Below are 23605 nucleotides of genomic sequence, written 5' to 3'. Positions count from 1 at the left end.
AGTTAATATCTTAAATTTTATTCTGGGCTTCTTGCCCTGCCAGACAAATCTAGAAATATCTTTCTGCCACTTCTTGAAACAATCCATCTTGTCCACAATTTGCAATGTTTGAAACAAAAACAGCATTCTAGGCAATACATTCATTTTTATCACAGCAATACGACCCAACAGTGAAAGCTTCAGATTTGACCAAATTTCTAAATCTTTTTTCACTTCCGTCCAACATTTTTCATAATTATCTTTAAATAAGTTCCCATTTTTGGCTGTCATGTTAATCCCCAGGTATTTCACTTTCTTAACCACAGTCAAACCTGTCTCATTCTGAAACCTCTCTTTTTCACTGAAATCCCCCATCACTATTTCAACATTTCTAATCTGCTAGAATTTAAAAATCTAAGCTACATCAAGAGAGCGTGTCTTCACAAATTATTTTGTTTTTATTCAGAAGCATGAAAGCCTGATGTACTCTGCTCATAAAAAGGAAAGACGGTGCCTTGGTTAGTATATTCAGTTATCAGCACACTGCCAATTCAGATTTTGTGCTTCGGCAATGCACAAAGAAGTTTTTTCATGGCAGAAGCCCTTGTCCCTTCTCCCCCTGCCAAAATAAAAATTAAAAAAAATCCAAGGCATGTATAACCAAAATACCAAAGAATTCTAGATTCTTCAAAGGCCAGTTTGGGGAACTTTCAACTCCTTTGGAGCTGGCTGCACACTCACATTTTTCCATATGTTCTGACAGTCTGGAGTATACCTCATCCGGAGTTGGGTGGAATCCTGGGTTATCTAGTTCAAATGTCTCCACACACGTTTCATGGTCACGCCACCTGTTGATAATAATCTTGTCTCTCCGGCCACGCACCTTTCGCTTAGGAGAAGTTAGTAGAGCTAGTTAAGGGACTGTAGCCTAGCAAGTTGCCAATTAGAATAAATAATAATAATAATAATAATAATAATAATAATTTTTTATTTATACCCCGCCCTCCTCAGCCAAGGCCGGGCTCAGAGCGGCTTACAAGCAATTAAAATAATGGAACATTAAAATATTAAAATGTAGCCTCATCGCAGGAGGAGAAGGAAAAGAAAGAAAGAGAGGGAGGGAGGGAATCAAATTGGCTCCAAGCCAAAGGCCAGGCAGAACAACTCTGTCTTACAGGCCCTGTGGAAAGAAATCAGATCCTGCAGGGCCCTGGTCTCATGAGGCAGAGCGTTCCACCAGGCCAGAGCCACCACTGAGAAGGCCCTGGCTCTGGTTGAGGCTAATCTAACTTCCTTAGGGCCCGGGACCTCTAGGGTGTTGCTATTTATGGACCTTGAGGCTCTCCGTGGGGCATACCGGGAGAGGCGGTCCCGTAGGTACGAGGGTCCTAGGCCATGAAGGGCTTTAAGGTCAAAAGCAGCACCTTAAATCTGACCCTGTACTCCACCGGGAGCCAGTGCAGCTGAATAGAACTGTAGAGTTGGAAGGGACCCTGGTCCAACCCCCTGCAGTGCAGGAATATGCAGCTGTCCCACATGGGGATCAAACCTGCAACCTTGCATTATCAGCACCATGCTCCAACCAACTGGGCCACCCAGACTTCCAAACTAAGTGGCGCTCAGTGGAATAGGCTGCTCATAGTACAAAAGAAAGCTGCTTCCAGAAGTCTGGAGCAGGCATGCCCCTACCAAAGATGTTCATCATTCCTACATCATAGGATCATCTGACGATCTCGCCTAATACAAGATTAAGCCTTTAGTGCTTTACCAAACCAGATTCTGCCTGTAGACCAGGGGTGCCTGTTGGGTGCTCCCCAAGATGTTGCTGAACTACATCTCTAGTCCCCGGACCATTGACCACACTGGCTGGGACTGATAGAGAGAGGACAGCCACAGGTCTCCCAGCTTTGCATGGCCTATCCCTGCAGAAAGCAGGATTCAAGTGATGGCCCACCAGCAGATAGGCCTGTGCTGTGCTCTGAAGTCTTGGTGATCATCACCGGATGTCCCTGTGCCATCAGGTGACTGACATGTGGGTAAAGCTAAAAGGTAAAGGACCCTTGGATGGTTAAGTCCAGTCCAAGGTGACTATGGAGTGCAGTGCCCATCTTGCTTTCAGGCCAAAGGAGCTGGTGTTTGTCCACAGACAGGTTTCCAGGTCATGTGGCCAGCATGACTAAACCACTTCTGGCACAACGGGACACCGTGACAGAAACCAGAGTGTACAGAAACGCCATTTACCTTCCCGCTGCAGAAGTACCTATTTATCTACTTGCACTTAGACGTGCTTTTGAACTGCTAGGTTGGCAGGAGCTGGGACAGAGCAACAGGAGCTCACCCCGTTGCGTAGATTCGAACCACCGACCTTCCGATCGGCAAGCTTAAGAGGCTCAGTGGTTTAGACCACAGCACCACCCGTGTATCAGGTTGGTGGCACTGGCCAGCGAGGCACAGAGGAGAAAAAGATCTGGCCCTCTGTCCAGATCAGGTTCTGCACCTCTGTCTTGCAGTTTGCTCAAGAACCTTATTTTCAGCACACTTTGCCTTCTACATGCCAGACTCAGAAGGAAACAATCAAAAACATTTTGTGATATAAAAAGTGATTCCTGACGTGGGTGAGGGAGGAGGGGAACTCCATCAAGCTCCCACCTGACTTGGGGGGCATTCCAACGGCCATCAGGTCAGCTGCCTAAGGGAAAAACTGAATAGCAGGATCTGCCTTTGAACCATTGGACATTGTCACCTATTCTGACCCTGGTTCTGACTGGGGCGCAGGGAGGGAGGTGCTCTTTAACTAGGGTAGGTAAAAGGTAAAGGTACCCCTGCCCGTACGGGCCAGTCTTGACAGACTCTATGGTTGTGCGCCCATCTCACTCAAGAGGGCAGGGGCCAGCGCTGTCCGGAGACACTTCCGGGTCACGTGGCCAGCATGACAAGCTGCATCTGGCGAGCCAGCGCAGCACACGGAACGCTGTTTACCTTCCCGCTGGTAAGCGGTCCCTATTTATCTACTTGCACCCAGGGGTGCTTTCGAACTGCTAGGTTGGCAGGCGCTGGGACCGAGCAACGGGAGCGCACCCCGCCGCGAGGATTCGAACCGCCGACCTTTCGATCGGCAAGCCCTAGGCGCTGAGGCTTTTACCCACAGCGCCACCCGCGTCCCTAACTAGGGTAGTGTTTCATAAACTCAAGTCTCCAGCTGTTTTGAACTACAGTTCCCATCATCCCTGACCACTGGGGTCCTGCTACTTGGGAATGATGGGAGTTGTGGTCCAAAACCAGCTGGATGGAGACCCAAGTTTGGGAAATGCTGATCTAGGGCAAGACAAAGCCAGAACCCTTACAGGGGGCAAGAGCAATGCAAAAAAGAATGATTGTATGGTTCATATGAGATACTTACCAGCAGAGCCAGGATAGGAAGAGCAACTATTGCAAGGACACAGAGCACAATGATGGCTACCACATAGCCAGGGACACCTCGATGTGTAACGGGAGGCTCCAGCCCATCACCTAAATAAATATTTAAAATGAAGAGAAGTCACGGAATCCTCGAGTTGGATGGTTCCTAGAAGTTCATCTAGGAAGTTCATCATCCACCACCCACTGCTAATTGCAGGGGGAGAAAGCAGATTATAATTCAGAAGTGCTTTATTGGTCCAGCTTCAGATGTGATTATAGTTCCTCTGAAGGAGCAGGTTTGTAGCTTGCGGGTAACTCCTGGATCCTTTGCTCTCACTTGAGGCTCAGGTGGCCTCAGGAGTGCCTTCCATCAGCTTCGGCTGGTGGCCCAGCTATGCCCCTATCTGGACGAGGATAGCCTAACTACTATTGTCTATGCTCTGGTAACCTCAAGATTAGATTACTGCAATGCTTTCCCTTTAAGGCCCCTTTCTGAAACTTATACTGGCATACCTGCTACAGTAAAGGAGAATGGGTCCACTTGGAGATCTGAGGAGTCCAGATAATCCTTCGGGCCAACTGAAAGAGCGAGAGTCTGTAGGACATCCTTGCTTGTTGGAGCTGGGTGCTGGAATATCACATCTCCATGACATATCAGGGATCCACCGCTGCAGTCAGGACAAAGAGATAGGCTTAAGGATAGGAACCTGTAGGAACCGAGTTTTCAACACTACCCTAGTGTAGAAACTTGGCTAAATTCCCAGTTGTGAAGAAAGGGCAGACCAGGCAAACTTACAATTGTAGAGAAGGGGTAAGAAGAAAAGCCCACTAATATATTTGGCTTCACACAATAAGAGGCGCAGCTAGTGGGAGAGTCACCTTGGTTTTAAAAGAGATAAGCTTAGCCTTTAAAAAAACAAGTTCAGTTTACCTAGGTTAAAAAGGTTGTGCAGGTTTTGCAAATGAAAAAAAGGCTCACCTGCGAGTTTCAGCTTTCAGTGCCTAGTCTGTATTAGAGCAAGTGAAAATCAAGACAGAATTACTTACGTGATGTCTCGGATTGCCACTTGCAGGAGGTTTTTGTACTTCCCCAGAATATGTGTTAGCTGGAATAATAATAATAATAATAATAATAATAATAATAATAATAATAGATGTTTACAGTTGGTCACTTGCTCTGCGAATCATTACTCAAAATCCTAGGAAATCATAAAGCTTAAATTCCTTCATTGGCTTCCTGCAAGCAGCAAGATCCTGCACAAACACCTTGCTTTGCCTTTTGAGCCTTTTGTGGCCTTGCCAGCCTCATCTCTGCTTGAATATCCTCAATACGTCCCCGCCCCATAGATGGCCAGTTGCATCCCTTTTCATCATCCAGTGGTTTCCTACTCCTTCAAGCAATTCCATCTTACATCCCTTGCTGTTGTTAAAGCAGCAGTTCAAGTGCTTTTACCTATCTGGAATGTGTCTTTAGAGGGCAGGATGGAATGGGGCTAGTGAGAGTTGAAAGGCCAGAAAGAGAGGTCTGAAGGGCTACATCCAGCTTATGGGCTGGAGATCCCCTGTCCTTATATTAGAGACCCTACCAACCATTAACGTTTAGTATTAACATCTCATGCCTACCACATCAGATATATCCTTAGCAATGTTCTGATGCTCTACAGAAGAACGATCCATCATTCTCTCATTGAATATCCTGTTGGTTATCAAGAAAGACACTGGAAAGACCTGGAGACTTAGGCGTGACCCTGTAAGCAGAAAGCATGGGGTTAGGAGCAGAGAATTAAGCTTCCCACCAACTGCCCATCATCATCCCTAAAAGCAAGCCAGAAGGAGAGTGGCTACTGACCATTGATGGAGAGAGACGTGAGGTCCACAGAGTAGTTTCTAAGCCCCATCAGTGCTTTTAGAACCCAGTCAATGTCCACATGAGCACTGGTATCAATATAGACATCTCCATTTATATTGACACCACCTTGGCTATATCTGCAAGCAACAGAAGTTGTGTTACCCTGTGCACATAAGAGAATATTCCTACCCCCAAGTGGTGCTACAATACACCCTAAGGAACCCAGCCAGATGGGTGGGGTATAAATAATAAAATTATTATTAAGCAGGCACCTGGCCAAACATGTTGAAAAACATTGACTGTTTTAACACTTGGGATTGGTTTTGATCAGGCACCCAATCATAGAGGTCTTTGAGGTCCCGCTCAAACAACAAGTTACTGGTGAAAAGCATTTTATTCCTAGTCAAGTCCAAAGGTTCCATCAATACGTACCAAGACTACAACCAAGAGAAGGTTATCCAGCTTTGACCAGCCTAGGCATTTAGGTACTAGATAGCTCATACCTCCAGCTTAAAAAGTATACACCAGCACTTTCTAGGGTTCCGATTATAAAGTATGGAAGAGGAACCTGTGAAAGCATCCAAAATATTGCCAGACTACAAGTCCCAACCATTGGCTATGCTGGCCTGAAAGTTGGGAGTTGGGAGTTGTAGTCCAACACTGAAGACCGCAGGTTCCCCTTTCCCCATTATAAAGCTTTGCTGAGATACAAACTGTTTGCTTGAGCCAGTACAAATCTAGTATAGGAGATGCCATGACCACAGATTTACCTTCTTCAAGAGTGGATCCTTCCCACTAGGACACAAAACAGAAGCCGACGCTTGTAAGCTGCCCAACAGCACCACTGCCCAGCCCCTAAAGGAGATTAACTCATGTACATACCCGACTTGATTAAGAGAGATATTCTGGACTGTGTACCGAGTTCCAAGCAACAGGAACACCTACAGACAAAAGTCAATGTTGTTCTTACTCAGAATTCATCAGCATGCAGATGTTAAACCTCAAAGCTGGAGCCATCACCGCCGGACAGAATCATAGAATTGTAGAGTTGGAAGGTTTGAATCCATGACCCTGAGATTAAGAGTCTCATGCTTAGCAGAGCTTAGGGTTTCCATGGAAAACAAGGGAAGATGAGGCCACAAGAACCCTGTGAGCAGAGCTTGGGGGAGATTCCTCTTCAATGCGCCACAACGTTGGTGATTCAGCTGGAAGGTGAGCCAGTTGGACTGGAAAGGATAAAGCGGGGGGAGCCTTGCTGAGGATGGAGCATCGCTCAGCCCAACAGAGGATAATGGTGGGATGAGAGATACATTGAGTGTGGATCCCAGCCACTAAGTGAAGGGAGAATGGGGAGAAAGTGGGAATGTGTAAGGAAGCATGAAATGGAGGAGGAACAAGCAGAGAAGCAGGGAGTAAACAGGGGCGGGAACAGGGCAAGTAACAAGAGATGAGAGCAAGGTGCTGACTGAAGCAGGAATAAGGGGAAAGAGCAGGCACGGGGTTCTGAAGGCACTTGGGACCCACAAAGAAGACAGACAGGAATCTTCCCAAAGCCATTCAAGCCACGTCCTCCTTTGCTTCCCAATGAGGGCAAGACCTGACCACGGTATGTAAAAGCAGCACCTGACTCCAGGTGAACTTGCCCATTCATCCATTTGAAGGCCTTCTCAGATGCTGCCACTTGTGGAGGTCAGGCAGGTGCCAGTCAGAGGGGGCCTCTTCTATGGTGGCATGCCATAATAATAAATAATAATAATAATAATTTATTTCTACCCTGCCCATGTGGCCGAGCTTCCCCAGCCACTCTGGGCGGCTTCCAACCAAATATTAAAAACAATACAGCATCAAACATTAAAAACTTCTCTAAACAGGGCCGCCTTCAGTTGTCTTTTAAAAGTAAAATAGTTGCTTATTGCCTTGACATCTGCTGGGAGGGTGTTCCACAGGGCAGGTGCCACTACTGAGAAGGCCCTCTGCCTGGTTCCCTGTAACCTCACTTCTCGCAGCAAGGGAACTGCTGGAAGGCCCTCGGTGCTGGACCTCATTGTCCGAGCTGAATGATGGGGGTGGAGATGCTCCTTCAGGTATACAGGACCGAGGCCATTAAGGGCTTTAAAGGTCAGCTATGTACTTCCCTCTAGATCAGGAGCAGGTGCCCAAGAGATTATGTTTCGACTCCCAGCTCCCATTGGCCCCAGACAGCCTGGCTGATGGTCAGGGATGATGGAAGCTGCGATCCTCCTAACTTTTGGGACTGCAAGTTTTCCATCACTACTTTAGACATGACTTCCGGGCTTCTTCAACACCACAGATGCCAAGCAACCCGAAGCACTGCTTACAAAACTTCATTAGCTGCAATCTGTTCCTTCCTTTTATTCTGCACTCTCTTTTCCTGCCTTTTGCTCCCATCTGATACTGTTAGGTGGCTCGCAATTCACTAAAAGCAGGGTTGAGAGCTATTGTGGGTAAGGGAGGATCAGTTTTCTAAGTGAGGAGTTGTCACCAGCACCAGTAAGCTTAGGCAGGATGTGTCAGCCACTCTTAAAAGATTAGGCTACACTGCTACAGCCACCCAACTACATCTGATTTAGCTGTAAGAATGAGAAAGGTAAAAAGAGAATTATTGCAACCAACTCACAAGGAGGACAGCATCTTCCAGACGTTAAGTCTCCCACACCTGAAGCCAAAGGGCCTTTCACCCCCAAATTACCTTGCGTCTTAGCTTTTCCATATGTTCCAGATTCATCATGCCATCAAGTTCATCATGCCATGCTGAAGATCCCAGCCCCAGAACTGTGAATGATACAGCCAGCTTCTCTGGTTCTAGGTTTTTCAAGCTGAACCCTAGTAGAGATACAGATAACATTCAAGGGACAGAGCAATTAATAATAATCGCTTTTATTTCTCATGTTTTTTATTTGTTTTATAATTATTAATAGAAAAAGGAACATGCTTGCTTTCTTCCTCCCTCCTCTAGCTTATCAAATGACTGCTATTACTGCTGTATAGACTGTGGTTTTTTTAAAAAAAATTATTTATACTTTTCAGGTTTATACATTTCACCAATTTTACAATCATGTTGACATTTTAAAATTTGACTTCCTTCCGCCTCTTTCTGCGGCTCCTTAAATTTATTTGTAATATCTTCTGCATATCCAAATTAACCTAATTTAAATATATAGTATAGACAGTTGATCTTGAGACAGCAAGTGTGTGTGTGTGTGTGTGCGTGTGTGTGTGTGTGTGTGTGTGTGTGTGTGTGTGTGTTTAGAGAGAAAACTGGAGTAGAGACCGGGGTTCAAACCCCCTACTCAGTCACAGAGCTGACCTTGGGCAGGCACTCTCCCAACAAAATCTACCCTGCAGGGCTGTTGTTGAAGCAGGACCCTAGAGGATTATTATCCTTAGGCTTTTCATATAATCAGCTATTCATATTATCAGTTATCAATATATTCACATATGCTCACATATAACCAGAGTTTTACAGTGATTTTTATAATCCATTTGAATCATAAAAAGCTTTTGCCTAGTCTAACAGAAAAACTGCTTGAAACCACAAGTTCAGAGATGGACCTTTCCCCCAGTGCTTTCTTGCACCCTAGAGAAAGGGGAAGCTATAAATCAGAAGACGCTGGTACAACTCTCTCCCTCTAGTCCAGACTAAAATTGTACACGAAACAGGAAGGGCTGACCACAATACCCCTACATGAACAGATGCACGGGGGAGTTATCGTCAATTCCCTGTTCCATCAACTAGGGAAAAGGTCAGACTGTACAAACAAAGGAAAGCAGAAGTTGGGAGTTGTACTCTGCGCACGGTCAAGAGCATGGCAGAATGCGCGCTCATTGGTTATTTTTCGCTGGCGTTCGTGATTGTCTCATGATTGTCTCATGATCTGTGATGCTGCACTCAGGTATATAACTCCTGAACTTGAATTCTTTGGGGTCCCAGTCTTTTGGAAAGGATTCCAACTGGGTCCATTATTGCTCAGCAATAAACTTCACCTTTTTCTCCAAATTGCTGTGTCTGTCAATCATTTGTCTCCTCATAAGTGGGTACCACTGCCTAAATTTTGCAGCATTGTGAGTGTAAAAGAGAGACCATGCACACAACTAAAATACTTGCAAAGCAAGTATTACAGTGCACAGGTAACATATCAAAGCGCTTGAGTGGGCAAATATGGTATACAGCTATCTTACAAGTAAACTGGCCTCATACTGTTAATATAAGGCTGAACATACTGTAGTTGTTCCAATATTCAACAATTACTATTCCCCCCCACCAGTAAATTCATTTGCTACACGTCCTTCAATTACTCATCTATATAATACACAGGTTCTGTCAACTATGCTACATCCGATATAGTTTTATTCCATTGTAAGACGTCAAATGCTTTATCAGATTTCCAGTTTCTTGCTATGACTAGTCTGGCTGCAGTGATCATAGCTGTTGCAACTTCCAGATCCTCCTTGTCTTTATGATGGCTTTCAGATATTCCAACAGAGCTCACCTTTTGACTGAAGAGATTTCAGATCCACCCTCCAGCCAAAGAAGGTGTCCATTTCCCGCCTCTCCACCTCTGTGACAATTGTACGGATGATGTCTGAGGGTGTGGGAACAGGGCCTCCAGCCTGGAACACAGCCACAGCCTCAGCGATCACAGAGCCATTCCTGTGGAGAAGCCAGAACAACCACGATGTATTTGGCCACCTCTAGTAGACCTCCTATCATAACACCATTGCAAGGAGGAAAGAATTCACCACCCTCTGGAGTGCCATCAAATTGATCAGTATGATCCCCTGTTCCTAGAAAAGCAAGTTTGGGATGACGTGCTATGACTAACCATTTTAAACTCTACTTGGAGAGCAAAGGTTTGGCTTCCATGCATTCTCAAAATGCCAGGAGGAAATGGGCCCTGGAGTGTTCCCATTAAAATACTCATTTAAACATCCTTAAAATATCAGTGACTTCCTTTCTTCTCTTTCCATGGTTCATTTTAAATATCATAAATCCCTGCATATTTTACAAAAACTAAACCATTCAGTATTCCATTATTGCATCCATCAAAACTTGTTTACACTGTTGAATTTATCTTAATGCTGCCAACGTTTTAAAGTGTACACAATTTTTTCCATATATTTCTCTAAAGGTATGTTCTTGTTCTCTTATTCTATATGTTAAGTCTGCAAGTTGCGCATATTCTGTCAGCTTAAGTTGTCATTCTTCTTTAAGTGGGACCTCGCCTCCATTTTTGGACTAACAAAACACAGGTCGCAGTAGTTGCATACATAAATAACCTTTTCTGACACCTGGGAATTTCAGTCTGGGTTATTCCCAACAGAAAGGACTCTGTTTTGGGGAGGGGGGGAAAGTAATTTTAAACATTTTTTTCAATTCATTATAAATCATTTCCCTATACTCTTTTACCTTTTTACATGTCCCCCACATATGAAAGAACGTTCCCTCCATCTCTTTGCACTTCCAGCACTTATCTGATTCTGTTATTTATATATAGACTCTTCCCATTATGCATTCTCCCGAACTTTGAGAGAACTCTACGCCTGATCAACTGAATGAGAAAATTGAGACTTCCCCATTGAATGTGTGACGGTTAGGATGGAGCTTGTAGGCATGGGCCTCCTCTATTCGTCCTCCTCTGTTTAGATCTGGCGCCCCTCCAGATGTTTTGAACTGCAGCTCCCATCAGCCAAGCCAGTGTGGGCAATGGTCAAGGCTGACTGGAGGTGCAATCCAGCAGTATCTGGGTGAGAAAGTCTGGTTCAGATACTCCATGTCTTGGTGCCACTTGCATTTCCAAACCACCCAATGGTATTTGGCAGTAATTCACAGGCGGACTGGTGGTGAAGACCCACCTGCTCTATACACTCAAAGCAATAATGTATTACTTAATACAGTTGTGATTTCCCCCTCCCCCAAAGAATTCTGGGAACTGTCGTTTGTTATGGGCGTTGAGAGTGGTTAGCAGATCCCTCTTCCCCTCGCCATGCTGCAGTTCCTAGAGTGGCGTATCAATCAAGCCCTCTTCCCAGGAACCTCTTGGAATTGTAGCTCAATGAGGGGAAGAGGGTCTCTGAACATCTCACAGCACCCTTAACAAATGGATTCCCAGGATTCTTTGTGGGAAGCTGCGAGTGTTTAAAGTGGTAGGCTACGGCTTGAAATGTATAGCAGAGACCTGCTGAAGAGTGTAGGTCAAGTTGCACCAACAAACATAGATGAGGAATGAATGAGTTCTCTCTCAGCTTGAAGTGCACCTCAAAAAAAGGCCTTTTTCTACACTGAAGGTGAATCCTAAGTTCACAGCTAAGCAATATGTGATAATGCTCAAGAAATGAAAGCCAGGTACTTTCTGAACAGGCCAACCTTTTCCTCTCTGGAAACACAACAGTGCGGTCGATAAAGAGTAACTTACAAGAAACGGAGAATGTTTGCTTGGAGAAAGGTCTCATAGGTAGATAGCATCTTGTTTAACTGAAAGCAGAACACAAAGATGCTTATTTGTGCAGGGACTGTTTGCCCAGAAGAACATTTAGAATGCAGAGTTCCCACAGAACAAACATGCAGATGGCGATGCCATGGGATGTAGCTCAATGTTTGCTCTTCCTGGACAGCAAGAGACAAATTGGACCAGACACATAACGATGCTGTTTTCGCCTTAACAACAGGGGTGGAGAACCTTTTTCAGTCCAAGGGGGACATTCCCTCCTAGGCAATTTTCCAGGGGCCACTTGCCAGTTTCAGAAGAGCCAGAGCATAAAGAGAAAAGAGCAACAAGTGTAGATCTTATAGTTGTACAGTAGGCTTTCTGGCCCTCTTTAAAAAAATTAATTGCCAAGAGCATAAAGCTGAGTGGGCGCAAGTTAAATGCACGTAAGTTGCAGATCTGCTGTACAATTGTGCAAGTAATTGACTCAAGAGGGATAAAAAGAATAGTACGGATTCCTAGAGTTGGCCTCACCCATGGGTAGAGGGCCCACCACCAACAATCCTGTAGGACAAAGTGGTGGAAGGGTAGATTACCACAGTGATAATGTCAAAAATGCACCAAAATCTGATCCAAAGTCAGTTAAATAGGTGTGGTGGTGTTTTGTTTTGTTTTAAACCATTGTCTAGAATACTTACAGTCAACTTTACTTCTTTCTCCAGCTTCTTGTAGCTTTGAGAGGACTTGTTCTGCAAGGATTCTTCATAATCAATTCCAATGAGACGGAACTGCAGAGGCAGATTATGCACAGCCAGAACAGGTGGCGTAGATGTTCTCCAGGTCAAACTCTCCTTCCTGGTGAACTGGCTCAGTGCTGGAGCCTCGAACTTTGACACTGGCTGCTTTGGAGTGTTGCCGTCTTGGTTTCCAGACACCATTTGTGTAGTTGTGCTTATCAGATGCTCAGGGCTGGTCTTCTTGGTGCCAAGAACTGCACTGGCCCCATTCTTCATGGCATCTGTTGACCCCAGTAGAGTAACTAAAAGCTTTCTAGTCGTGAGTGCTTGGGTAGTAGTGGGAATCTGAGTTGATGCACCTTGAGACGGAGTGAAAGATGCTGGGATGGTGCTCACTGTACAAGGGGCATTCCTGCAAGCTGCTCTTGACGACTCACCAGGAAGAATTCTTGGGCTAGTCGGCAGATCTGTTGTAACAGAAGACACAGGGACAGCCTGGGTAGATGTGGTCTCTGGGAGAGACAGATATGCAGGGCCTTGAGAGGCAGTGGAACTTTCATACCCTGAGCTGCCAATGCGCAAAGCCATTGTGCTAACTACTTGTGGGACAGCTGCAGTAAAGGCATCTGTGATCTTGTATCCTAGTATGGCCCCCAGTGTAGTTGCTACAGCAGAGACATTGAAGTCAACCTCAGAGGCCCTTGTAGGCAAAAGTGTGGTTGTATCTGTAGTGTTAGCTGCTGTTTGAGAAGAAGTGATGGCTTTCAAATCATGTGTCCATGCTTCTGCACTGGACGCAATGGGCAGCATTGTGTCGGTAGGTGTCCCCTGCTCTTTCCACCTGCTCATTGGGCCCTCAGTAGCCTCATCATTTATCTTCAAAATTGACTCAGGAATGCTGCTCCTAGAGGAGCCCATTGAGATAAAGCTTGTAGATACAGCCCCACGGGTTGGAATGACCAAAAATCTTCCTGATTCTGTTATGTTTCCATGTGAAGCTGTGGCATGAGATGACATTGGAATGGCAAGCTTCCATCCCTGGGAAGTCACACTGAGAAATTCTGCTGCAGACCTGGTTGTAGCATCTCCTGTAGAGAGATCAACATGTACCGTACCATCAGAAACATCTCTATTTGGCAGGGTAGCCTCTGCTGTTTCTAGGTATGGGCTAGAGAGGTGCATAGTGTCACTTCTTACTGTAAATGTGTGCACAGTGGAATCATTAGCCATCTTTGTGGTCGAGGACACTGTTAGAGTCTCTCGCTCAGAAGGCTCCTTGGACTTCAGCACAACCCTCGACGTGGCAAGAGAGGTAGAATTTGGAGAAGGGGTTGGCATCGATCCACTCCTCCTCCTGGGCAAAGCATAGTGCTCATCTGTCAGCTGAACTGGGGACTCTGCAGAAGTTAAGCTAAAGACCAAGTCTTCAGCTGGAGTACCTCCTGAAGCCATCAGTCGGACCTCCGAGGAGAACATAGGCATCAGTTGAGCAGCAGCAGTTATTTTATGGGGCTCCCTGTAACTAGCAGTGTTGGTTACACCTTCCAGTGGACCAACATTATATCCTGTTTCAGCATCCCCAGCATGCAATGTGCCAAGTGAAGAACTTGAAGCTTGCCAGGGTGGGGAACTAATGCCAAAGTTGGTCATGCCACTTTTGCTGTTTGAGATGGTGCCATGTGTAGAGGCCTCATTGAAACCAATAAGCTCCTGTGGTACAGGAGACGGGTCTTCCTTAAATTCCAGCCTAGCTTCTTCGCCTGCAGAAGTGCTTATCACTCCAACAGTGGCTAAAGAGTCCTCTTCAGTAGTACTAGGAGATGGCGGCAGAGATGTGACCTGCTCTTTCATCCGAGAACTCTGGGATCCAACAGACAGGCCACTTTCTGCATGAGTGCCAAGGCCGGGTGACATAGCGGCAAGAGAAAGGCTGAACGCTGCCTCCCCATCTGCTGATGAATGAGGAATATGTGTAGTAGTCTCCAAAGCCACCTTGTTAACACTGCCATGAGCCACATCAGCAGAAGACTCTGCTGTCAAACTATGAGAAACGGGTAAAGTAGGATTTCTAGCTTTGGACCACAGGGACCTGTTCATGGTGGACTGTGTCATGGTTGGCTGGCTTGAAGAGCTAGTCAGAGCAGCTGTAGATGGTAAGCTATGGCTGGGCGGGATTGTGCCCTTATCCTCCCAATAAGGGAAGACAGAATTCAGAGGTACCTCAGTGTAGTTCTCTGGATTGACATGGGCTCCATCAGTGGCAGCCGACAGTGAAGACACAAAAGGAGACTCTGTAGTCATGGGGATAGGTCTATGTGGAGAAAATCCGGTGCTTAGGAGTTCAAGCTGCTGCGGAGTGGGAAACCCTCTGGACTTTCTAGAGCCTGTGAAGCCTGCCAAAGTTGTAAAAGCGGGAAAAGTAACAGCTGGCAAAGCTTCATTTGAATGACTAAGTGAGGGCCAGAGGGAAGACTGGGACAAAGTTACAGGGACAGCTGCGGGGGGCCCTCTACTCACTGATTCAGTGGTATCAAGTTTCTGGCCATTGGACACAACATTCGGCTCAGAGTCAGCCTTATGTGAACTTGCACCAGAAGACTGTGAAGAAGAATCAGGCAAGGTATTGGCAGGAGTGTGCAGCGTGGAAGCCAGAGAACTATGGGATGCATGCCCACTACTTGGGTGGAGAAATTTCATCCTTATATTAGTGGTTCCAGGAGAAGTTGTTCCAACAGAAGAGGTCATCAAATCTTGATGAGTGGTATGCAGTGTCTCATAACCTACAGATGTTAGGTAGGACCCTTCTTTCTTCCTGTACTGCTCACTGAGGAAGTCACTATGTGTAGAAGTAGCTGTGCCAGCATACTCAGACATTATCCTACTTATACTGGTTTTGTAGACCATTTCAGTTGAAGACAACAACGTTTCATGTAGGCCCTGCACATCCCTGGTGATATGCTCCAGAGCAATTGGGTTTCTTGAAGTAAAAACCACAGTGTCAGCAGCAGTTGGCTGATCAGTAGCAGCAGCAGTATTTTGGAAAGCAGGTGCAGACTGGTGTGTTATATTTGGATCCAACGGCAAGGAGCTGCTCGTGTCTGGAAGAGGCAATATTGGGGACAATGTAGGAGTTACCCTTATGGTGTAAGCAGTATCCATTTTTTCAGTTCCTACTGCTTGTGATATGAGAGACAGAGGTGCCGTGGTAATTTCTAGCTGCTCAATCCCTTTAGAAGCAAGCTTAAGAGAAATGCTTGTAGAATCAGGCACAAGTGAAGTTGTAAGGTCCAGAACATTAGAACTGTTCTCGTCCATCTTCAAGACAGTGGAGTCAACACTCAGGGGTCCTTGCTCACTAAAGTTTAACTCCATATTTCCAGAGACATTACTTGAATCCCACTGGGTATTTGCAACAAAGGACCAGTCAACAGTGCCAGCCGTGCTGGCTGATAAGTTTGCAGTATACAGATCTCTCCCTGTAGCAGGAAAACGTGGTCGGCCACTGTCAGACCAATTTTGCAAGTCTTGCCTAGTCAACTGCTGCCCATCAGTAACGTTCTGGAAAGGCAAGGAATCTGAAGACCCTGGTTTTGTGCCAGGTGGAGTCTGGTAAGTCGCAGCTAAATAGCTTTCGTTATAAGCAGCAGTGCTGGCAAAAAGAAGAGGAATGATGGACAAGACAGTTTGCCATGTCTGTCTTTGGGCAGTTGTTGCCAAACCCAAATTAAAGCATGAGGATGTTCTCCTGGCTTTACTTGAGCTTCCGGAAGGGGCCAGTTTGCCACCAGGTGGTCCTGTTGTTTGACTTATCATAAAAAACCCCATCATGGTTGCTTGGCTGTGAACTGGAAGGAAGAAATGATTTATTTAAACAGAAATAAAAGTATGAGAACAGTAGTTCTCCTAAATTATAAATCCTATAAGCTAATAAGGATCCACATTATGTAGCCAGAACAGCACCACCCATGCAAGGGATTCTGCAGATGGGTGCCATCACTGAGAAGTCTCTCTGTTGACCATGCACCTTACTTTGGATGGGAGCAACACCTGTGCTCCATGGAAAAAAGGCTCATTAAAATGGATTTTAAAAGCATATTCCCCATCATTTTAGAATATGGGGTAAATTGTGTGAATGGGCCAAGGGATCAGGACACCAGCCCTGCCCACTCATAAAAGCCAGTTTGGAGCAGTGGTTAGAGTAGGGTTTCCCAAACTTGTAGTTCAAAAACAGCTGGAAACTCAACTCCAATCATCCCGAGCCACCAAGACCAGTGGTCAGGGATGATGGAAATTGTAGTCCAAAAAGAGCTAAGAGATCCAAGTTTTGGAAATCCTGGGTTAGAGCACTGGATTAGAACCTAGGAGACAACGGTTCAAACCCCCACTCAATCATGAAGCTCACTAGGTGACCTCAAACCAGTCACTGTCTCCCAGTCCAACTTACCTCTCAGGGGTTGTGATGCTAAAATGGGGAGTGGAGGGAGATCCACATATATGCCACCTTGGGCTCCTTGGAAGAAAGGCAGGATAGGTAAAAAAATACTAGTCTGAACAGAAGAGAGGATTTCCCTCTTCTAGAAGCCCATTTGATTTCTATGCCAAGCATAGAGGATGGATGCAATGCTCCATCCATGCTGTGCCAGCCTGCTCACTCGCCTACATGCAATTCCTCAAGCACGTACTTAAGTGCAAGGTTGGAATAAGCCAGCTCCCTCTGGCCCTCCAGATTTTGCTGGACTCCCACCAATCCCAGCCAGCATGGCCAGCGATCAGGGAAGATGGGAGCTGCAACCCAACAACATCTGGAGAGCCACAAGTTCCCCACCCCTGACCAAATGGGACCCGCCTAGTTTTCCCCAATCTAAATTGCACACCCACAAACATGAAGTGACAGCCAAGGCCATAGCACACTTGGGGAACGGGTGGTAGAGCATCTACTTTTGCATGAAGAAGGTTCATTCCCCAGCATTGCAGGTAGGGCTAGGAGAGACCCCCATCTGAAATCCCAGAGAGCTGCTGTCAGATGGTATAGATCATGCTAAGTGAGATGGATGGATGATCTGACTCTGTGCAGGACACCCAGCTCCCCTTTAAGCAGCTTTCCCCCCAACCCTAGTGCCCCCCAGATGTTTTGGATGACAGCTGCCATTGGTTGTCATCCAAACAATCTCGAGGGCACTAGGGTTGGCAGGGGAAGGCTGCCCCTCAGCTTATGCCCTGCTGCTCACACCAAGACCCAGAGGCAAAGGACCTCTTCAAAGCAACTGAGGTGTACTTAGGGGAAGGGGCTGCCCGAGGGGACTTGAAACAACAATGCAGGCCAACGTATTGGGTCCTGAGCTCCCCCACTGCTTAAGATACAACTAGGCTTCAAGGAACAGTTCTTCCTCATCACAAGATATTACAACTACCTCCTCAAGTTCTTCTAGACCCCCGTTTCCCAAACTTGGGTCTCCAGCTGTTTGGGGACTACAATTCCCATCATCCCTGACCACTGGTCCTGCTAGCTAGGGATGATGGGAGTTGTAGTCCAAAAACAGCTGAAGACCCAAGTTTGGAAAACACCGTTCTAGACTTGCATTCTGAGGGCTTGCCCACATGCAACCATGAGCAAGCCATTCAAGTCGTAGGGTGGGCCCTCAGCTACTATTTATACTAAACCAGGGGTCGACAAACTGTGGTCGCCGGGCAGGATCAGGCCCACCTGGGTCCTAAATCCGGCCCGCACAGCAAAGCTAGAACCCATCGCGAAGCCGAGACTCCCAGCGATGGCAACAGGAAGAAGAGGCCAAGCGGCGGCGGCTCTGCCAATCAAACGCCGCGCCTGGTTTACCTCAGCGGCATTTGATTGGCAGAGACATCCCTGTGCTGAGCTGAGGTAAACCAGGCATGGCGTTTGACTGGCAGAGCCACCGCCACTCAGCCTCTTCCTCCCATCGCCGTCGCCACCCTGGTGCTTCTGTGGGCCAGAAAACGGAGCAGACAAGCTCACTTTGTCTACCCGCTTCATGAGAAGAAGCAGCAGCAGCGGTGGTGGTGGTGGCAGCAGCCCCTGGGAAGGTAAGCACCGCACTTTCTTCCTCTAGGTGGGGAGGAAGCCCGTTTCGTGCCACTGCCACCAGCCCTTCGGCGAATGAGGCTGGCAGGAAACCGAGAAGGGGGCCGGGGCAGGGGTGGGGAGGAGGACTACTTGCCCCTCTCACAGTGTGAATAGGAATTCGGATAGATAGATAGAGAGATAGAGAGATACAGTGGTACCTCAGGTTACATACGCTTCAGGTTACAGACTCCGCTAACCCAGAAATAGTGCTTCAGGTTAATAACTTTGCTTCAGGATGAGAACAGAAATCATGCTCCGGCGGTGCGGCGGCAGCAGGAGTCCCCATTAGCTAAAGTGATGCTTCAGGTTAAGAACAGTTTCAGGTTAAGAACAGACCTCCGGAACGAATTAAGTACTTAACCCGAGGTATCACTGTATGTTATACTCTGAAAGAAAATTATATAAGAATGATGTATCGCTCATATTTAACCCCTAGCAAATTAGCTAAAATGTATAAAGCAAGGTCAAATACATGCTGGGAATGTAAGAAGAAAAAAAGGCACCTTTTACCACAAGTGGTGGACTTGTAAGGTAGTAAAAGAATTTTGGGAGATGATAATGATGAACTGGAAAAAAATGTTTAAAATAACTTTTTCTTTAAAAAAAAAAAACAACCTGAAGCTTTTCTTCTAAGAATTCTAGGTACCAAAATACCAAGGAACCAGAAGAGACGTATGTGCCCACAGCTGCCCAGGCTAAACAGAGCCCCTCCCAGAGAAGAATGGGAGATTAAATTGATGGACTATGCCAAATAACAAAAATGACTGGAAGAATTAGGAATCAGAAAGACCAAAATTTTAATAAGGAATGGGGAAAATACATAATTTATCTTAAAAATCATGGTAAACAATTGAAATTATCAGTAGTATTGGAATGATACTTTGAGTTGAACGTTGTGCTATGGTTATAATAGAGATTTAATAGAATTGGATTAATAGAGAAAATGGGGGGGGGGGGTTAACATAAGAATCCACAAAAGGGAGGCGGGAAGTCCATAGGAATTTATTGAATTCTCTTTTTGTTTTGGTTGTTTGACTATTGTAAATGTCAAATTTTGGAAAATTAAATTTTGTTTTTTTAATGAATAAAACGCCTGACCTAAGAATCAGAATTCCCTGGCTCAAATCTGCTGTCCACCAGGAGCTCTTTGAAGAAAGCTGCTCTCAGCCTGAGATCCCTCCATCTACAATATGGAGTCAGGAGAAGGATAATCATTAAAGTTGTTGGCAGGATGGCAGCCAGAACAAAGCTTGTGTGGCACTTTCAGAAACTTGAATAAGTGCAATACAAATACTAAAGCACTATTCGATGTGGCTCTGCCTTTGCTGCCTTGGAAGCACCCTGCAGACTGACAAAATTGGGGTGGGGGGGGGAGAGAAGACTCCCTACACATAGGAAGGCAAAAGGCTAGATTAGGGCTCACCCCTGGCAGAATTTATTTAGGGCATACAGGCAGGGCTGGATGAAGACCTTTAGAGGCCCTTAATCAGGAATAGGCAAACTCAGCCCTACAGATGTTTTGAGACTACAACTCCCATCATCCCTAGCTAACAGGACTAGAGGTAAATCTGGCAATGGAAAATTTCTGGAGTGCCCCCCTTCCCTTGATGCCCTAACCATGTGTTTATTTCACTTACTGGTTAATCCAGCCCTGCATACAAGCACACCAAATCATGCAAATGCAGACTTAAGCTGGTACAGTCCATGCACCAATTACGGGATAGTACAAAGTTTGTGCAAATATCAGGCTCAAGAACCAAAGAGGACCTGGTCCCCCATTTTGCTTATGTGAGGAATTGCCTTCACACTCGCATGTGTGTGTGTGTGTGTGTGTGTGTGTGTGTGTGTGTGTTGCCCTCATTCGAATTCCCCATCAATTCTGGCTAGCTGGCTTCCTTCTCTGCATGCAGCCTTAAAGCTCCTTGCGGCAGGCCAGCCACAACCCTTGCCCTCTAGATGTTACCAGATCCTGCCATCAGCAAGAACAATGGTCAAGGATGCCGGGAGCCCAACATATCTCAGGCCCAGGGGTGGCCAACATGGTGCCCTCCTGCAAACCCCATCATCCCCGACCACTAATCCTGGCAACAGAAGCTGATGGCAGTTGTAGTCCAAATGCATTTAGATATCGCCTCCAAGTTAGAACATTGTGGCTCACAAACCAACCGATAGCAAACAAATGTTGGATAGAAGGAAGAAGGGGAAGAGATGGGGAGCGGGAGACCCATTAAGGCTTTCGAAGCTTGGCATTCATTGTCCCTAGGAATTGTGGCAGAAACAACTGAGGTTGGCTTTTGCTGGCCCAACTCCCCAAGGGACTCGGAGTCCCCTAAGTCTGTGATGAGTTAAAGAATAGATGGAGGCAGGAACCAGCAGAAGGAAAGCCAGGAAGATCTTTATTTTCCTGTTGCAACAGAGTTCCGCCCCCCCCCCCCTTTTTTTTTTCCGACAGGAGAGAAAAGAACAAAGGCCTGCCCTGCAAAAGCCAACCCCAAATTTTTCTACAACAATTGCAAGGCAAGTGCAGAACCCTAAACTTTAATGGAGGAGGAGCCAGGTATGTTTTGGTGTGCTCCAGTCTTCTCTTCATGGATCACTGCCTTGCCGTGGCAAAGGGGCTTGAATAACTCAGAGAAGCTATGATCTATGCCCTGCAGGGCCACCCAAGATGGACAGGTCATAGTGGAGAGTTTTGACCAAACATTATCCACCTGGAGCAGGAACCAGCAAGCCACTCCAGTATCCCTGCCAAGAAAACTCCATGGGCAAAGTATGGTGCTGGAGGAGACTCTTGAGAGTCCCATGGACTGCAAAAAGATCAAACCTATCCATTCTGAAGGAAATCAGCCCTGAGTGCTCACTGGAAGGACAGATCCTGAAGCTGAGGCTCCAATACTTTGGCCACCTCATGGGAAGAGAAGACTCCCTGGAAAAGATATTGGGAAAGGTGGAGGGCACAAGGAGAAGGGGACGACAGAGGACGAGATGGTTGAGCAGTGTTCTCAAAGCTACGAACATGAGTTTGACCAAACTGCGGGAGGCAGTGGAAGACAGGAGTGCCTGGCCTGCTCTGGTCCATGGGGTCACAAAGAGTCGGACACGACTAAACGACTAAACAACAACAACAAGTCTTCCAAAAAAGCTCAAGACAACATGTCCCGATGGTGCTCATCCTCCTTCCTCAGTTCTCAACAACCCTGTGAGGTAGGTTAGGCCGAGAAGCAAATTTCCAACACGCCTTTTCCCAGCTGAGTGGGGGATTTGAACCTTGCACTCCTTACCTCGCGATTTGTAGAAGCTGCATCTCTCTGGCCCATCTCTCTGGGCAGCCCTACAGGCGTGGCAAGGAGTTTGCATTTGCCAGCTTGTTCACTGACTTAGAATATTCCTCTACCACCCCCACCCCCCGTTAAAAAGATACGGGCAATTCAGCCCAGTTCAATACTGCTCCAACGACAGCACAGCATTAAACTGCAGACCATCATCGTCCTTCATTTATTATAATTATTAGAAGGGGGAGCAGATTGGGAAGAGAGAGTTATTGAAACAGGGCTAGGGCAAATCAGGTCGCCTGCTCGCTACGCTGGACCCATTTTACAGAAAACACCGCCGCCGTTTTCTTACCTGCAAGGAACTAATCTAAGCACAGAAACGAAGACTTGCACCCCAGCCTGCTCCTCCGCGCCTCCTGTTATTGCATTTGCCCCTTGAGGGGCGGAGACTGAGATTTCCCAGAAACCCAATGCCTGCTTCAGGTTGCAAGCCCAATTAACACCTTTTTGCAGGAGATAATCGCCTCCAAGCCAAAGGTGGCCCCATCTCAACAGAGGTTTTGCAAAACAATCGCGGCCACCCGGCGGGTCGTCTTTTTTTTTTTTTTTCTGGTGTTGACGCCTCCCCGGCTGTCTGAGCAGGTTTTACTCATGAGGAGGAAGCGGAGCCAGGTACGTTTTGGTGTGCTCCAGTCTTCCGAAAAAGCTGCTGTGAACCGCCTTGAAACTTTGGTACTGAAAAGCAACATGCGGGTTGCAAAACCATCACAACAGCGACACTGTAACAGAACATATGCGTAAAAGTAAAAACAGTACAGTGTTGCCAACTTTTGTGCTGCTGTGTTTTTTGCTGGTTTTTTTAATATAATTTTTATTAGTTTTTTTAACATGTCATTTTCAACAATAATTAAACATACTTTTACATCTTATTCAAATTTTTGACTTCCATCAATCCTGTCTGAAAATTTTCCAATCTAATCTCTCAGTATGCATTTCTTATCTTCCCTATTACATTTCAAACTCATAACCAATATCTCTATCTTTTTCTACTTTGTAACACTTCGTATATTTCTCCTCACAAAACTTCTTGTAGTCCTTCTAGTGTAATTTGCTGATTACAGTTGCTCTTCAAATAATTCATATACTTCTTCCAATCTTCTGTAAATCTCTGGTCCCGCAGGTTTCGAATCCTACCTGTCATTTTGTCCAATTCTGCATAGTCCATTAATTTCGCCTGCCATTCTTCTTTTGTCGGAATTTCTTCTTGTTTCCATTTCTGGGCTAACAATACTCTTGCCGCAGTTGTTGCATATAAAAATAATTTAACATCTCGCCTATTAATGTCCTGACCTATAATACCAAGTAAAAATGCTTCTGGTTTTTTAAAAAACCTGCTTGCTCCTGCTGCTGTGTTTTTAAGCAGCAGGAGCAAGCACTGACTTCTCTGTGGGCTTCCTCGATGCCTATTGCAGAGTACTTTCACAAATAATTAAATCAGCCAAGGAGATGGATTATTGGTATCAATTGCAATTTTATCTTGCTCTTGCACCAAGGGCTTTAATTTCATTCCCCCCACAACAACCCTATGTGGTCGGTTACGCTGAGAGAGAATAACTAGCCCAATGTCAGCCAATGAGCTTCATAGTCGAGTGAGGATCTACCAGATCTAACTTGCTAACCACAGCCTTTTCTGACCCAGTGCCCTTCAGATGTTTGGAGTAGACTTTGCCACACATTTCCTCCTAGGACTTCTATCGAGCAAACCTGGTTGGGAGACCATGTATTAACCAGGTAGGGTTCCTGTGGGATATGGCTCCTGTGCC

At 46.1% G+C, this 23605-nt stretch overlaps 1 protein-coding gene across 2 annotated transcripts; it reads right to left on the bottom strand.

Moving 5' to 3' along the window:
• Nucleotides 1–354: 354 nt before the first annotated feature.
• Nucleotides 355–22167, bottom strand: LOC308462528 (uncharacterized protein). 2 transcript variants are annotated; one of them, XM_080980246.1, is made up of 12 exons: nt 22135–22167; nt 12372–16255; nt 11662–11720; nt 9739–9899; nt 7938–8071; nt 6110–6168; nt 5228–5364; nt 5002–5126; nt 4426–4484; nt 3892–4046; nt 3380–3489; nt 355–868 (listed from the first exon to the last, which is right to left on the bottom strand). In XM_080980246.1, exons 2-12 carry the CDS (start codon nt 16236–16238, stop codon nt 614–616), a joined length of 5121 nt encoding a protein of 1706 aa, XP_080836372.1. In that variant the 5' UTR covers nt 16239–16255; nt 22135–22167; the 3' UTR covers nt 355–613. The 2 variants fall into 2 exon arrangements, with proteins under 2 accessions (XP_080836372.1, XP_080836373.1); XM_080980247.1 differs by lacking the exons at nt 11662–11720; nt 12372–16255; nt 22135–22167 and having other exon boundaries at nt 9739–10000.
• Nucleotides 22168–23605: the final 1438 nt, after the last annotated feature.

This window comes from Podarcis pityusensis (genome assembly GCF_964106645.2).
Source record: "Podarcis pityusensis genome assembly, chromosome: 14".
Taxonomy (NCBI): domain Eukaryota; kingdom Metazoa; phylum Chordata; class Lepidosauria; order Squamata; family Lacertidae; genus Podarcis; species Podarcis pityusensis.
This window is presented reverse-complemented; position numbering and strand designations above follow the sequence as displayed.